This window comes from Dromaius novaehollandiae, chromosome 1, assembly GCF_036370855.1.
Source record: "Dromaius novaehollandiae isolate bDroNov1 chromosome 1, bDroNov1.hap1, whole genome shotgun sequence".
NCBI classification, from domain to species: Eukaryota; Metazoa; Chordata; class Aves; order Casuariiformes; family Dromaiidae; genus Dromaius; species Dromaius novaehollandiae.
Window position 1 is genome coordinate 187,397,554 of NC_088098.1, and position 17,505 is coordinate 187,415,058.

The following is a 17,505-nucleotide window of genomic DNA, read 5'->3' on the forward strand; positions in this document are numbered from 1 at the left end:
TTTCACTAGCTATTCCTTATTGGGAATTAGATCTTTGCTTGATTTCAATCCTAAACATCATCTTAGAAATATAGTAAGGAAATAATATAACACTTTGGACAGTCACTCACAAGTAAGCAAAATTCAACTTTTCCTTTTTATTCATTAATAATATCTTATCTCTAGTTTAATTATATACATGATGACATAACAAGTATTGCTTTTATTTTACTAGTGAAATGATACAAATACTACAATGCACAATTATCTTGAAGCCTCTTATCTTGATGCATTAAGCACATCATGTTCAAAGTCTTAGAAGGTTTGGAAAAGACTAATAGGCCACTAAAAAGAAAAAAAACACAAAGGAACTTCATATGAAAGAACTAATTCAGGTCAAGTTTAATTAAAAGCAGCTTGTAGAGTAAAAAAAAGAAAAGAAAGTTAGTTTTTCTTCTTTTTCATGACAGGATCTCTTAAATGATACACAAGATTCTAACCTGGCAAGTCACATTACTTTCTCTGACATCAACTACTAGACAAGTTACGTCAGGTAAGCCATAATCATAACACGTAAAAAAGGCACTGAGGTCTAAGAACAAGAACTGTACTAAGCTCCAAAGTTACTTGAAGAGAAAAATGACACTGATGAGATTTGAAAATTTCTGACTTCATCAACAAGCCTTGTTTGCAGCCATTTTTTATAGTATTTTCATTTTTCTAGACTACCCTCCTTGCTGACAGCAACTGCTCTGTTGAACTGTTTACTTCTACTATATACTCCAGCTAATTGCTACTATATAAACAAATAAACTTTATTTCTTAAGTACAAATACTAGTTTCTATTAATGCAACATTGTTACTAGCAAACTGAAATATGCAGGTTAAGACATCCTTTATGTACTGCCCTTAAGAAAAAACTCAAAGCCAATTTATAAAATAACTTGTCAACAAAGCAAGTACAGTTTAGTCAGAATGCTTCAAGTCCAATGCAATTTAGTAAGTACTCCACGTTAAAAATCATACACAAACTGAATATATCTTGCCTACATCTCCAAACTTACAACCAAACATAAGCATCTTGAAACGCTGGCCTGTATTTTCTCCTTTCAGTGGAGAGATTCGGTAGTGGCAGTAGTGGGACAATCATACTTCTACAGAAGAACTGAGAACAAAATGCCTATGAAAGGAATTTTATTGTAATTATTGAATATAGGTGAAGTGAATAGACAATTTTTACATCAGCATGCTATTTTACAAGTCACAACAACTTGATCTAAGCCCATTATAAACTAAAAAACTTCAGTTTAGTTGTCATGAGAAAAGATTCTGGTAACATACCATCTTAAAAAAAATAAAAATCTCAATTTAGACATTCTTGAGTGTATTCTCCTGGGGCACACAATTCAGGAATTTAAGCAATGATATCTTACAATATATATTCAAGGTTTCCCACAGAAAAGTCTTCAGCATATTCCTTTTGTTGCATTTGTTTCACTTACAGTATGTTCCCTCATACTATGTGCTATACTGGTTAATGAACAAATATTTCATTTGTATTCTTACAGATCATCTTGTACATTACACAGGTTGTCTGTCTCTCACCCTTACTGAGCCAAAACCAAAAAAGGTGAAACTCCTAAAGGCCAAGAGCATGTCTTTTATCTGTATTTGAAGGTGCAGTATGCACTTCAGATACACCTGTAAACTATCTGCAGACTCTGGAAAACACCATTTACTAGAAGACAAACGATAAACTTTCATAATAATTAATCATTTACTTAAAAAAAAAAAAAAAAGTACACTGCCCTAAGTGTAGACAATAATTTGGCAGACTTTGTCTATGCCGTTTTCAGGTATATGCTCAAAGTTACACTATTTGCATGTGTTGCATAATTATTGCAGTTTAATGCTCAATTTCAGGCGAAATACTACTTAAGAAAGGAAAAAAATAGACATTATTATTGAATTCTGTGAGATTTTATTATGTCTAATGTCTACTTAAGTTGAAGATCCACACCTCATAAGATGTGATCACCACCCACAGCACAATGTTTAATGCCTACTTGAATAAGTTTCCCACTAAAGCCAGAAGAGTTTGGCCAAGTACCAAAGGATTCATGCAGTCTGCAAAACATCCTTCTAGTCAAGCATTATCTTGCCAATACTGAAAGACAAAATATTCATAACAATCTTACAATGTACAATTCTTACAAGGCAGAAGCTTCAGCTTCAGCCTTGTCAGCACATGTACATGCAGCAGCGATATAAACTAATTTAAAAGCACAAATTGTTTTAAATCTAGAACAAGCTACTACGTATTACAGCTAGAATCTTTTGAATAAGCACAGTATTATTTTGCTCTCTATATATTACCTTTATAGTGTAAACTACTGCCATACAATACAAACGCTCAAGAAAATGAATCTGAAGTTTCCCTGAAATGAACAGACATTGATTCCTTTTCAGAGATGGAAGACAATGCTGACTTTCATTTCCAGTGCAGATATTCAAAAGCCACCATGACAAAAAGCACAAAGACAGGACACAAACACACAAGCAATTTTTTTCTTACAATCATCTTTCACCTAAAGATAATTAAGCTCTTCCCCCTGTTTCTCCCAAATCACACAAACCTCACAGAAATTGTTTCAGATAATACTTTGAATACCTCCAATGTAACTGTCTTCTCAAAACACAGAGAAAATTCAACATGACAATTTCCAACTAAATATAATAAAGGCAAGACCTTATCTAATTACTTGTAATGTGTTTGATACACTAATGTACAGTGCTGAAATAATTCCAAACATAAATCTAAAAACATTGAAGCAACTGAGTTCAATGTAGCTGTCCATGCAATGCAGCATATTGTCTCCGGAAATAACAGTACAAGACATGAAGAAATAATAAGGGATCCTCTACAAGCTGTCCATATAGGAAGTTTCTTCCTAAAGACAGACAGATTTTACTGGTTAGCTTATGCCTCCAAGTAACAAGAACTCTCTCTCTCTTCTAAAAACATCTTATACTAGTTAAACTGTCTCAACTTTTTGTGGAAGCTGCTCATGTCTTTGACTGTATCTTGTGGCAATCAGTAGAATTATTATATAAAAGGTAAATATCATTTCCCTTTGTCATTTTCAAGTTTGCCATTGTTTCTACTGGGATAAAGTATGAATAAGACGCATCTAACTTGCATTCTCTCAACCATACATTATATGCATTCACCACATCTCCTTTCTTCTCCTCTCCAGTCTCATTCTCTCCTCCTTGCCCACTTCAGAAGGATCTTCTTTGACTACATTTCCTTGCATAAGGGTGATGATAACCAAACAGCATTTCAAATAAAAGTGGACGGTGAATTTTTATAGCATAATATTGATCATTTTTCTATTCCATTTTTATATACCTGAGCATTTGATCCTGTGACTGCACTTCGAGCAGAAGTTTTCATTGAGCTGTCCACAATAACTTCTTTTTCTCCCAAGCTGTTTCGCTTACTTTTAAAATTTTCACTCATCGTTTTTGGTTTTAATTAATTCTTTCACTGTGCATTACCTTGCGTTTGCCAACACCAAGCTTCATTTGCCATTATACTGCCCCAAACTATCTTTTCCCCAAGCCCTATGGCATTCCTCAGACTTTATTAATCTCAAATATTTTCATATCTTCCGCAAAGTCTGACATTTGGGGTGTTCAATACTTTTTTCCACATTCTTAAAAAATAAGCTATTCAGATGAAGCACCACAGCATCCTTCTATAACTTCATCATTTTGAAACTAATCTAACATTTTCCCTTCAGCTGGCCTCTAAACCTGATAAGATTATACCTACTGTTCTTTGACTGCTTAGAGGTCCCAAAAAGCTCTGTTTCCAAAGAAGCTATTTAGGATTTTATCTGTATCAAACAGTTCTCTTTCAGCCAGTACTCTGTTACAGTTTCAATTCTAGCAGGTGGTGAAGCACCAGTTTTGTGTGGGGGAGCAGTGCTTTCTTGCTTTTTTTTTTTTTTTCCTTCTTTAAAGCCATAGTTACAAAGCTTTTTATGGCACAAGCTACTTGTCATTATTTCAAAACAAAGTTAAGATTTCTTATGCAGTTCCTCAGTTATCCTAGAAGTTTTAATAAGAGAAGAAACTGTCAATCTCCATCACGGTAACAGCTTTAACGATGGAGCAAGATTTTTGTTAGCAGTTCAGCCACTTCAGTCTTCTGTTCTTTTAGAGCTCCTGGTCCTTTGCAATACCACTGTTGATGGCTGTCCCTCTTCCTCTACTTGTTCCAGAATTTTTGCTTTGGATATCCCAGCTTCTGACGGTTGCCTCCATGCAATTAATATGAAAGCTCAGTGATTTCCTGAACCTTTTATTTTATCAGATTGATGCAGAGGAATTTTCTCTCTGCAATACACTTATCCTGTAAATAACTCTCTAGTACTTTAACAGACCCACTAATTCTCTGATTCCTTTTGATCTTTCCAATTCACTTCATTTGGGGTTTCATTTTTTAAGAGTATTTTATTATTACTTTAATAGACCACTATAAAAAGCAGGGTTAACTAATTAAGAGTAAAAATTACACCCAAATTAGAGTTGTACCAGGAAAAAAAAATTATAGTAAATTGTTAAAAATGGTTGGAAAAAACACTTTTCTCACCATCCATGTTCTCAATAACTAGTTTGTTCAAACTATTAGAAAATAAAAGAAGCATATTTAAGAATAAAAAGACTGAAATTTTACGCAAATTAACAGCAACTGAAAGCATGATTGGAAGGTAAGCCATTCTGTTAATTTAGTGACAGCAGCTGCTGTTGATTTCTGTACACCTGACATAAAATGGATTTTACACAGTAAGTAGAAACAGACCCAGAGAAAAAGAGAATGCCATAAATATCTGCAGAAGCAAACCAAACTTTCACAAAGAACTTTTAACTGTTGTTTTTATGAAGATAGTCCTAAAAAACATGATGGAACATCAGGGACACACTGATGCTATTGTTACAAAGGTGCAGTGTCATGCTACCAGCTCTGCCTCTCTTTGTAAGATCAGTGCAGGAACACATAACACAGGTTTTAAAATAAGTAACTTCTGATATCTGAGTGGGGTAGGGCTGCAGAAAAATGCTTAGAAAGTGAGAATGATAATGGATGAATTGGTTGCAAAAATCCAAAAGCGAGCATTTGGGGTGGCCAATGAGTATATGAGGAGAAAGATGAAATGAACTGGCACAACTGTAACTGTTTGGTCTCATCAAAAGGGCATTTGCGATAAACAAAACGCAACCGGAGTCAGGATGCATGTAAACGATGGATATGAAGGAACATGGGAGGAAAAAAAAGTGAATGATTGGAACAATAATTAATACATTTTTTTTGATAGTATCAAAAAGTTTGCACTGTTATTAAACACCTGTGTATCAATATTTATAACATATTTCAGTCTGCGGAATTTATAAAATCTTTGAAACCAGAAGATCAGAAAGTGCTATAAAATTGCAAAATAATTAAAATAACACATCTGTTAAGACGCTTTATAACAAAATATGTCAAATACTATGTACAAAATGACCAAATTTTAAAACATTTTAAGTATTACAAGTCACCATGACCAGGTTTCTAGGACACACTGCCCAACTGCTACTGAGTGATTCCGGAGTTTTGCACACTCCATTCTTACCCTAACAGGAGAGGATGATTCCTCTGTATTTCGTTTCTGTGGTTCAGCCTCAACGTCCTGACGTTTGTTCTTCATTCTTTCCCGAAGATCCCCAGTTGGCCTTTCTGGTGACCTGTATAATACAGAAACATAATATAACCAGTTCTATGGGATTATTTTTAAAGCAATACTTTCTCTCTTTTAACTATTTTTGTTACCAGTATATACAGAAAGATATAAACCTCCCACCCAAAAGTGATGAGGATGAAGAAAAATGTTGAATTCTAACAGGTTGAAGCATTCTAAAAAAAACCTCTTTCAGACCATCAAGAAAGACTTGACTTTAGGAAGGAAAATTTGGTATGGCTCAGTTACCATTCCTGATCAGTTCAGGTTGATCCTAGCCATAGCAAACCTGCTTTTTCTGACTATCATGCAAATCCATGTCACAATCAGTCTTTCCAGGTACACTTAGCCTTTTTCATATTTTAAGCTGCATCGATTTTGTGCATGTACGAGTGTACAAGTGTGTCTGTGTGTGTGTGCACACACATATAAGCACATACACTTATTACATATATAAAAATTAAAGCAGAGACAAACCACTGTAGACTGACAATAGCAGTCACACAGAAGCACAGCTCCAAATATGGATGAAGTCTATGAGTTGAGATCACCTGACCTAGCTGCTATTCTTCTGTGACCTTGATCAGACAACAACACAGAGAAACTGTTGTGACCATGCATCAGAAATTCACTTCTAGAGACCTTGTTTATTTTCCATCTTGCAATAGCATAATTATTCCATTATTTTTTAAACAAACAATAATGGAATAACTCTACTAGTCACACAACTTTATAGTTTACTTCTGTAAAAGGTATTGCTGTGAGGTGTGAAGGGAGAGGGAAGATACACTGCTGCAAGACATCTATATGATTTCACTCCCCCCTACTATGGATCAACAAATTCATCTACGCCTTATGGGTTAAAAGAGAACAACTCTTGCATTTAGACAAGTTCATAACCAAAGGGGATGTGGAAGCTGCTGTAAATGACCTTTTGGTTCAAGCAAGCAATTTACTCTTCATACAAATCTAGCTTGATACTGAGTTTGATGCTTCTGTAATGGCTGTTAGCCATAATTACAGATTCTTATGTGAGATGGTTCTGTGAAGGTACAGGATCTGTACAGATTAATTTCCACTAAAGAATCATAAAGAGATATTGATGCTACCTTAGTGAATGAATAATGAAATCTGCATTTGCTTTGTTTTCCAAACTGAATTAACATTTCCATTTAAAAACTGCTGTCTTTCCCACCCATTCCTCAGTCACAAAATACACAATGGGCTAACTCTCTTTCACAATTTCTGCATAAAAAAAATTCTGAATTAATAATATAATTTCATTTTCAAACTGTGCACATTTGAAGCACAGTAATTTGTTTCCACTTCCTTTTTTTGGAATGTTTTCTACATTTAACAGTTTAAGTTGCATCACAATATTAAATGTCTTAAGATCCAAGAAGAAAAAGACCAGTGACTGCTGTCATTTTTAAATACATTTAATTCTTCACAAAGTTGTAAATACAGGTCACTCTGATCAGAGGAAAAGGTATAACACAGTATCATGCTGTTTCTTTCGTCACTAACACTGATCAAATAATATCCAGCATACAAATATAAGCAAGATATATTCCTTCCATCTTTAAAGTATCTAGCCTTAGCAAAGGTTATGATTCAAAGTATTTTTAAGCCTAGAAACATAATTCCTCTGCATTATCAAAACTAACTCTCTGAAGCATTCCAAACCATTAGCTACCTCAACAAAATGTCTGTCAAAGTTAAAGTGGCAATTCAATGCCTTCTGTTCATTTTATTATTATTAATATTCCAGCTATGGCACACGGGATCTGGATTTATGAAACAGAAAATTAATTCAAAAAGCAAAGAAACTGTAGACAATGTACTAGTAACATTCTTCCTCAAAAGCAGTAATTCTCAGGGGGAAAAAAAGACTGTAGCAGAAGGAGAAAAGCAAGAGAACTTACACAGAATGCAGGTTATGCACTTTCTAAAGAGACATAAGATATTGTGATACTATTCATGTCTCTCTCCTCCCCACCCCCACCCCCAAATTATAGGGTAGAGTGGAAAAAACACATCCAAACAATTTCACTCTCCCTTAACACCCTTTCCAGTGTGGAAGGGAGGGAAGAAAATGCTTAGTTTATTATAGCATTATTCAAGCCTACTTTTAGGTCATCAAAGTCACCAAACAATCACAGTAATGAAAAACAAACTGAAGTTAACATTTTTTTATAGCTTTGTGAGATAACACTGGAGCAAAATCAAGGTAACCATCCTACCCAAACAAAAAAAGCATCATAAAAGAGTGTTTGGGCTATTAGACTGAAAATTTGTCAAATATTTAAGACATCATTACTCAGGAAGCCATGACTGCTTTCAGATACTTTGGCTTAATGCACAGAAAATAAGCTGGCTTATTAACAGATTTTTTTTTTCCTTTAGGTGTACCACAATATTTTTGTAATAATGGCTCTTCTCTCTCTATATATATATATTTTTTTAAGTAGCCTTTGGATATTGCAGGTAATAAACACAGGGGTGGGGAACCTGCTGAATTTCAAAAGATAAATGAAATTTTAATTTCACAGTTTGAGATGATAAGACTAGAGTTCAAATGGTAGAATCTTTCAAAGGGCTCCATATATTATCACTATACATTGAAAGAGAAAAGCTACTAATTAAAAATTTCTCTTCAATCAATTAATATTTGGTGCAGAGCCCATATATTAAAAAACCTACAACGCAGAATTTTACCATTTCAAGCTTTAAATAGTGCAGTTAAGCGATTTTAAACTGCATTACTTCCTGCAATAGTTCAGTTCTCCATATTAAACAGCCTGTTTGGAGTATGTCCATTCACAACAGCACCTCCTCACTCCTCATTTCTTTACCTATCTCAAAACGTCAGGAACAGCTCCCTAGCAAAGGGAACGCATTACAATTTATTTATTTAAATATATTAGAGTATATTTGTGTGTGTGTGCACAAGTGTGCATTTATATAGGAAGATGATACAATTATTAGTGTATAATGTACATATTATAATTGAATGCCCATGAGATATTGCCCTGTTTTTCAGTTTCATGTACAATAATATTTGTACCCTTCAAAATCCAACAAGTTTACCTACTATTACTGCTGGTTTGGTTTGGTTTTTAAACCCAGTGGCTTAATTCTGCTGGAATAATGTGAGATTGACACAAGCTGAGCTCTGGCTAGACATACTCACTGCAAGTGTATGGTTTTTCCTATATTTGAACTATTCCATACTTGCAGACCTGTAACTATAGTCTGCGTTCAAAGCGTTGCATGTGCCCCAACTGCAAGATCTGTCAGAGCATTTCTTCACATGACCTAGCTAAACATGTCTAGCTCCCATGCACAGAATCCAGTCGACACTGGATCCCACAGCTTTTTCTTCATGATTCGCAAAGCAATTTGTAAACACCACGCTAACAATCCAGGATGAAGAGCATCCCTCTCTTAGCCCGTCTGACCCTGTGATTGCATAGGTCCCAACAACAGTGTAAGAGAAACAGTAGGAGGGCTGCCAAGCAACTAGCCAGCAATCTGAGGGGAGCAAAAGAGCAAAACTCTTTCTGGGATAGCACGTTTTGACACAGCTCTTTCCTTGTTAGCATCTCCTATTTCAGATGCCTGGAAGACGGCTTGATTTTTATCTACTGAGGGACAAAAATGGCTCTTGGTAACATACATTTAACTGTGCATTTGTCTGCTAAAATATAGCTTTGTATGTAAAAACATGCTACTTCCTTTTTTTTTTTTAATGGTAAGATTAAAATTTGTGGTGTAAGATGGAGTGTTAATGGTGAAATGTAGTTACATGTAAACTACCTGTAAGAGGCCTTTTCACACTTTGGAGTCAAGTTCTCCTACTGTCCGATAGGGTTCTGAACTACAGGAGAGCATTATGGTCAGATAAAACCATTAACAATGAGACTAGTTTCAGACGGGTATGAAATTGGAGGGGTAAGACAGACAGGCAATGTGAGATCCTTTGTCCTACCAAGCTGCCGGCAAAGCAGACCAGGGACTTCACTAGTAAGCCCAGCTGAATGCATGTAGCCACACCACCAGGATATCCCAGATACTCTAACAGGAATAATGCGTAAATTGAACTGATGCAGAAGCAGCGTTAGCTTGACTTGCACAAAGCCCATAATATTGTATTTAAAATACCTGGAAAACATTTGTAAACATGTCTGTTATGTTAAATGGCATGAAAAATGCCAAATTCTGTAATGTACATAAACCAGCTTTTTCTGTGCCTGGCCTTTGTCTATCAGTTTTGGTGTGGGGGTAGGTGGGTGGGGGGTTTTCCTCCTTTTTTTTTTTAACATATCAGGCAAGCAAGCAACATGATCTGTTATTCAACTTTTTCATATAATCCTAACAGGAGGGAAAAGTTAGTAATAAAAAGAAGTAAACCAACACTAGTCTTAAATGTCAGTGGTAACAGCAATGCAAAAACAAAGCCTTAGTCTAGCAAAGAAATGTGACTTTTCTTCAAATTACCAAGCAGAATGATACACTGAATGTTCCAAATACTGAAAGCAAGGTGAAAATGACATTCAATATATAATAGTTTTTAAATTTAATCTTTGTAAGTAAATCACCCATTTTCTTTTTCCTATTTGGAACATTTAGTACAGAATAGAGTAAGATCCCTTACACACTGAAAGAAACATTAAATTCAGTAATATATTTTGCATCCCAGCTGCTACCCCTTTAGAAGCAATAAAAGATCAAATGAGCAAAATCAAGATCATCCTGAGAGTACGGCACAGCAATAGAAGAAAGAACGAGAACCTCACGCCAAGCTGTCTGGCCTTCCTGTTTGACCTTCACAAAGTTTCTTAACTTTGATGCTTCAGTGTACCCATCCACAAAAAAAGGTAACACTGACCTTAATGTAGCATTATGAAACATAATTGTTTGTAAAATGTGAAGTCTTCGTACAAAAAGGTACCACATTTAAACTACGCAATCTTCTTTGCCCTTTATAGCAAGAACAGTATAGACTGACTGCTATGCTTAGTTTTTGCTAACAAGCATGGTGTTATGCAACATAAAGGACACTGAGAAAAACAACATTTTATAAAGATACTAATGTACGAAGAGGCATATAAAAAAGTATTATCGTCTCAAAAATCAAGTAACTTTTTGAATTGCCTCTTGTGATATAGGATATTTGTCATATACCTGACAGATATAGTCAAGAAGCTACTTTTTGAGGAGAAGTCTTTTTTCCACAGCTAGAGAGAAAGGATAGACATTTTACTCATCAAACAATATCGTGAAGGCAGAAGAGCTGTGAGTATGTGAGTACTGCCATAAGTAGTTGCAAAACAGCATTTTAGTACAGGACAGAAAGGCATATCAGAAGCTGCAGTGACAGTATCTAAATAATTCATTTATTAAGGTACTTGAATTTCCCATTTCAAGTAATGTAAGAAGTTAATCTGCATCCAGCAGACTCTATTAACTTTTGTAAGCTATGTACACATAAAAATTCTGGGAAAACCCATTGCAAGTTACGAAATCAATTGTTCTGAGCAGCTTCACAATGCAATTGCTTATTGCTAAAACATACCATTAGGCATACCACAGCATTTCATTTTTTTTTTTAAATAGAAGACATAGTTGCAAAAGCTATTTTCCTACAGCATGTGAAGAATTCAAAGCGAGTTCTTGATTTACCTTCTATAACTGCTGCTATAGCCTTTACCTCGTGGTGAAGGGCCATGTACGAATCTACATGTGTTCCCATAGAGGCAGTTGCCAGTCTTCAGCCAGTTACGGCACTGTGTCTAAGAGACAGACATCACTGGGTGAATTTCACACTCATTTCTGGAAATACCATTGGTGTGAGTGTGGCAGAACAAACAAATGACTCCACATTAACTCCCATTTATCTGTAAGTTCTGTCCACCAGTAATTTAATTCATTAAAAAAAAAAAAAAAACCCAACAATGAACATCAGGTCTGGCAGAGAAAATTTAGGTTGGTGACAATACTATTTCAATGTACAGTATTACTGCTCCTCTCCAAACCTGGGACAACATACATTATTTGAAAATTCTAGTATTAGTACTTTGAACATCCATGCGTTAAGGAGTTCTTTTCACCATAACTAACATCAGTGACATCTGAGTATTTGGCACTTGCGAACTACTCTTTCCCACCATCTAGGTCCTGGAAAAGAAGATGCTGGGGTGGGGAGGAAAAGAAGAATACTTTTACAACTCACCTCTGCAGTATTTCCTGTGCTGGGTCCAAGCCTTTCAAACACACTGGGTCTTCGGGATGTGCTATCGGATATGGTCTTGGTATTTTCCACTGTGACCTTCCTTCTAATTTTTGACATTTTGTACTACTTCAACCAAAAAAAAAAGCAAAACTGTAAAATCCTTCAGTTTTTGAGCTATTGACACTGAACTCAGAATAAAATATTATGAAATACTTTGTAAGAGTTGCTGCAGAGGTGATGAAGAAAAGAAAGAGTCATAAATGAATGGAATGTAACTAATTACAAGGAATGCCTCTGCTTTGAGCTGCTCAGCTGAACACCAGTAATGATTGTTTTTCATTTTATTTCATGACCTGCTTTGGATTCTTCAGCTTCCCTTTGGGAAAGATCAGATGATATTCTATTCCTTCAGGCAGCAAATGACAAAGAACAGCTGCTTTCCTTGATCAGGTATTTTTGTGCAACAACTCAAGTGACTTCAGGTGTAAAGAATATTTAATGTTACTTCACCAACCTCTCAGAAACAGGTTCTGACTAGTAAAAACAACTCCCAGTTTCAGAAGCAAATGTCCCAAATCAGACCTCCCATTTTTTCCCCTTTGCTGTGTGAGACAACCTATTGAAAACCAACTTGCCATCATCCACACTCTGTATTCTCATTGATTTGTTATTGTACAATTATTTGGAACTGCTCGAGTTCAAGGAAAAAAAAAGTGATGATACACTCCTTCAGAAATACCTCCTTTTATTAAAGGACAGCTTTTGAAATGGATACAGCTTAAGTTCGACAAATAAGCAAGTCACAATTAATCTTACCTGCGTAAGGAAGGAGTTATTGAATACAGAAAGAAACGATAAAAAAAGAGGAAAATACGGGGCACTAGAGACAGGTTACAGAGAGAGGGCAAAATGGTTTCCAAAACTATTGTCCGTTCTTTGTATTTCCATGCAGATCAGTAACATTCAATCAGCTTGGGAAAACCTGCCTGTTGCTGGACCTCTGCTACATTGCAAAATGTCATCATTCTGGAGCTCTTTAGTTAGAGTAACATGATTAGCCAAACACCAATCTTCTACCCTTCTGCTGTCTCTTCTGCTCCTGCCATCAACCGATTGTTGTGTTTAGAACATGCACACTTAAAAAGTTAATTTATTTTCTTTTGTCTTATGCTCAAACAAAAATTATCAATGAAAAAAAGCTCATCCATACTGTCAGAAGAATACACATTTAAACTAACCACCACCAGACTGGATTAATACAAAATTTTAATGATTTGAACAGTGATATGTTTCCATAGCATTCAGATTATAAGGTTCCACTCTACAGCAAAACACATTATATACAATGTATAAATGTATACATATAAAATGTATACATACATATAAAATGTAACACTGGTGTAACCCAGATTTTACACCTGACATTTGGATAGTGTCCCTTTTTTTCCTTGTACTTTAGTGAAACTTCATTATCTGAATCCCACGGTTACTTTAATGACCAGACTTCCCCAGTGGTCTGATGTCTGCACACTTCCTACAGAGAAAACTGTGCTAACGCTCCTGCTAAGCACTTTAGCTCCTTTACAAACAACTGGCTAAAGAAAGCTTAAGGTATATGCTTGAGAAGATTTCTCAGCTCAGCCCTAGTGACTACTTCTCCAATCCTTTGATTATTTGAAGAATTTTATCTCGTAAGTAAGGTTCAGAAAACCAAGATGATCGCTCAGAGAGGGAAGACGTTAACCATGTGGTATATACTAGACATTAAGAACAATGGTTAACATTAATTAGTGCTCTGCAGGATGGAAGCAGACAGTAAACAGAATTTGCGAGTAGTAAGAAATTATTTGGGTTAGTAAAAACTGTGGAGAATAAAGAAGGCTTCCAGAAAGATCTAATTGAGTTAGAAAACTGAGTAATACAACAGCAGATGAAATGCAAATAAATATAATGTAATGCACACAAGGAGAAATGATTTATCTAAATACTTGATGAGTTCAAATTAGTCCAGTCTTCTGAGAAAAACAATTAGGAGTCATTGTGGACAGCTCAATGTGCAACAGTAGTTATAAAGTCTGACAGGATAAACCATTAAAGTTAGAAAGCAAAACAATACCACATCTAATCTAGCTGAGCACCCATCTATTTCAGGATTGTTCCCCACTGCATTTTAGTAAACAAAACACCGGATTTGTAAGGTTTCATGCAGTTACATCCTTTAATTGAGGATACAAAAAAATATACTGACATATGCAAAACCATTTTTAATATGACAATCACATACCAAATACTGAATTTGGTTTAAATGGTTACAGTAAAAAAGAACCACATCTGAAACAGAAAAGGTTAGAAGAACGGCACTGGCAATGGCATAGGGAGAGGGTTCAACACATGAAGGACGAGTAAAATGAGTGCATCTAATACGTAAGTACAGTACACAGTGACATGATAGCAGTATACAATATATGAGTAAAAAAAAATTTCATTCAGTTTGCCTCCTAATATGTATATCCTTTTATTTTCAAAGAAACAGAGGCAAATAATCTCCCCCCACCCCCAAATGTTACTGTTTATCCAGCAACTAATACCCTGCTGGAACTCACTTGCATAAGAAATTATGATAATGACCAGGCTTAAAAGGATAGTATAAACACAGAGAGGATAAAGGGGGTAACATCAACATAACTGAACAGATAATTTCATTCCAAGTCCCTAGTTCCCTATATTTTGGCTGATAATTTCTTAGAAGGAAATTAAGAGAACACCATCCAACCCTGAATCTTCTAAGTTTTATAGGCAAACCTACTTTTAGATAAAATAAAAATTTGAAATGTGAAAATAAAAAAATACACTCTTTCAGGTAGCATTCTGGCAGTTCTGTTCTTACATTCCGGCCCGTACCCACCAGTTTGCAACAGAAAAAGAGATACTTTATCAACGGAAGAGACAGTTCATAAAAAACTGTTTCAAGCAAATGAAAACAGCATGCTGTGACCACACAGCATATTACTTTCTGTATGCACAGAATATCCCGTAAGGGTCTCACTTCTGCAATCAGATCTGCATGATGAGATTTCACTTGTTGCCTGTAACACAGGCTGCAGGATTAGAGTCCGGACACAGTATTCAGAGACGAACTGAGGAATATTCACACAGTGAAACATACACATGTATTAAATTTGAGCAACTGTAGCTGAATACACAGTCACTCCCATTTTCATTCTTCAAAGACCAAGCAAGCTCAATAAACAAAGAGTCTATTAAAACAACACTGCAGTTGAAATTTTAGATGCAAAATGGCACCTGTGTAACATTGACAAGTACAGAAATTACGGAAATGCCCCCCCTTGCTTCTAAAGAAGTAGTGTGAGGGGGAATGACCAGAAAATTTAAATTAAATGTTTAATTTCTGAATTTTTTATCCAGCAAATTAACAAGTAATCAACTGAAATGCAATATCCCATAAAAATTCAAATAACTTGCTCAGTTCTTGCACATTTTCATCTTACATTGCTTTACCACTGTTGATCACAGCCTTGCTATCAATCCCACACTCATCACCAGTGCAATTCTTTTTCTTTCCATCAAGCTCCTGCCTCTATGACCTGTCATCTCCTTATCAAGGCTTCAGGTGGATCAGACAACACTGAATACCAACATGGACTGAGCCTTAAACATTCAGATTTCCAATTCAAGATTTTAAATAATTACTATTACATGCTTTTTTAAAAAGTTTCTAATTAGAAAGCTACAATGTACTTCTCTACTTTAGATACAAAACAACATTACTAAATAGACTCAGGGGCATCTAAGAGCCTGCAACTTCTGAGAGCTTACTACAACTAACGAATACAACCAAATCATTAATAAGAAGGGTGAAACGATAGGGAAATCAATTTTATCCTTCTAAATTAAGTTCTATAGCTGAAGTTTTAATTGTGACAACTACAAAGTACCACTCTTCCATCCATAAATAATTTCCATGGCAATCTTTAATAAAAAATCAGAAATATTTTAACACTATGATAACTCATTCACTTACAGATATATTTACATCATTTCACAAAAGTAGTTTACGTTTCCAGGGTAAATGACAAATCTGTTAATTCCATTAGTATACTACCATCTGAAGTACAATATAGATTAAGAGGTTACTTACTAAAAAATACTTAGGCTAGAGGGAAGTGAGTATTCCTAGTGGGCCAATAACTGAAATCAACGAAGCATGGTATGATTCGCATAATATTTAGTGCACTTATGTATTGTTATTATCCATATTCCTACATTTGGGGTCAAGTATACTTTAATATTTTTCTTCCATAGAAGTATGATAATACATATTCCACAATCAAGACAAATACACATGAAACACCTGCTTTTTCTATTAGAAAAACCTAACCCAGTCCTTCGCAAAAACTAACTCTGCTTGTAGAGAAAAACTAGTAACTGAAAGGTAACAAAAACTCAACAAAAGCAAAGTTTCATAAAATCTGTAAGAAGAAAAAAACCCTTTAACAGTCTAAGACATCACTAATAAGTGTGTAAATCTGTGCACACACCACAAACTAAACATTATGTCACTTAAGAAGATCCTACCTGTAAAGTGATAAATAAGATTCCATTAAAAATAACAAGCAAAATTTTAAACTGAAAATGTTATAGAAGTTCAGATACAAGCTTATTATGCTATAACATTCTAGGATAAACTAAATCATTGACAAATGTTGACAACTAAATAATAGCTTGGAAAGAGAAAAACATCAATGTTCCCCTTTCATTTTTCTAAATGAAGAGCTTTCAGCTGAAAGGTATTTTTTTTCTGATTGCTATTTTAACATTTCCATGTTATGGTACTAATAAAATAACAATGATACTTGAAATTCTGCAGTTTCACTACCTAATAATGCTAAAAAACAGCAAAATGTACTGCTAACCAACTCTCAAAAAATACTCAAAAACTGGTTGTACTTTTATGTGATGTCAGTCTAGCACTCTTCAACTCACACAAAGAAGTCTGTTTGACAGAAAATTGGAAGTTATTCCAAGTTTACTTTTACAGTCTCATGCTGTTCATGCATCTTATTAACTTGAAATTATTCCTCCAATTTAACATAAGGTAATTCCCTATTAGTAATGATAAGCAACTGCAAATTGTATTTTTACAAATATAAATTATGGCTGGCGTTCTATAGATATACAGAAAAAAAAAAAAAAAAAAAAAAAAAACAGGCCCTAGCATCACAAAAGAAGGGATCAGACAGCGTTTCCTATCTTGTCTACCAAAGTCCTCATGCTCAAGGAAGACATTTTCCCAGACTAAGAGACAGTCTACACAGACTGATGCAGACAGATCCAAGCTCACTCTGCCTACATATCAAATTTGTCAGATACACATAATCTCCAATCTGTAAACTGGAGAGCCACATTAGCACCTTGTCATACTTGAGCAAACATGCCGAGAAGCAGCACTTACTATCCTGGGCACGGCCACATGCTAATATACCT

At 35.1% G+C, this 17,505-nt stretch overlaps 1 protein-coding gene across 4 annotated transcripts in view; it reads right to left on the reverse strand.

The window, feature by feature from the left end:
- Window positions 1-17,505, reverse strand: part of ZC3H13 (zinc finger CCCH-type containing 13) — a 49,351-nt gene that overhangs the window by 30,892 nt on the left and 954 nt on the right. For 2 of the 4 annotated variants that reach the window (XM_064504843.1, XM_064504841.1), the window contains exons 2-4: window positions 12,001-12,126; window positions 11,451-11,560; window positions 5,661-5,772 (exon numbers count right to left, since the gene is read on the reverse strand). The exons of 1 other annotated variant lie outside the window; for it this stretch is intronic. In XM_064504843.1, the coding sequence (XP_064360913.1) occupies window positions 5,661-5,772; window positions 11,451-11,560; window positions 12,001-12,117 (339 nt within the window). In that variant the 5' untranslated portion in view covers window positions 12,118-12,126. The remainder of the gene's footprint in view (window positions 1-5,660; window positions 5,773-11,450; window positions 11,561-12,000; window positions 12,127-17,505) is intronic. One more of the 4 variants, XM_064504842.1, reaches the window with a different exon arrangement.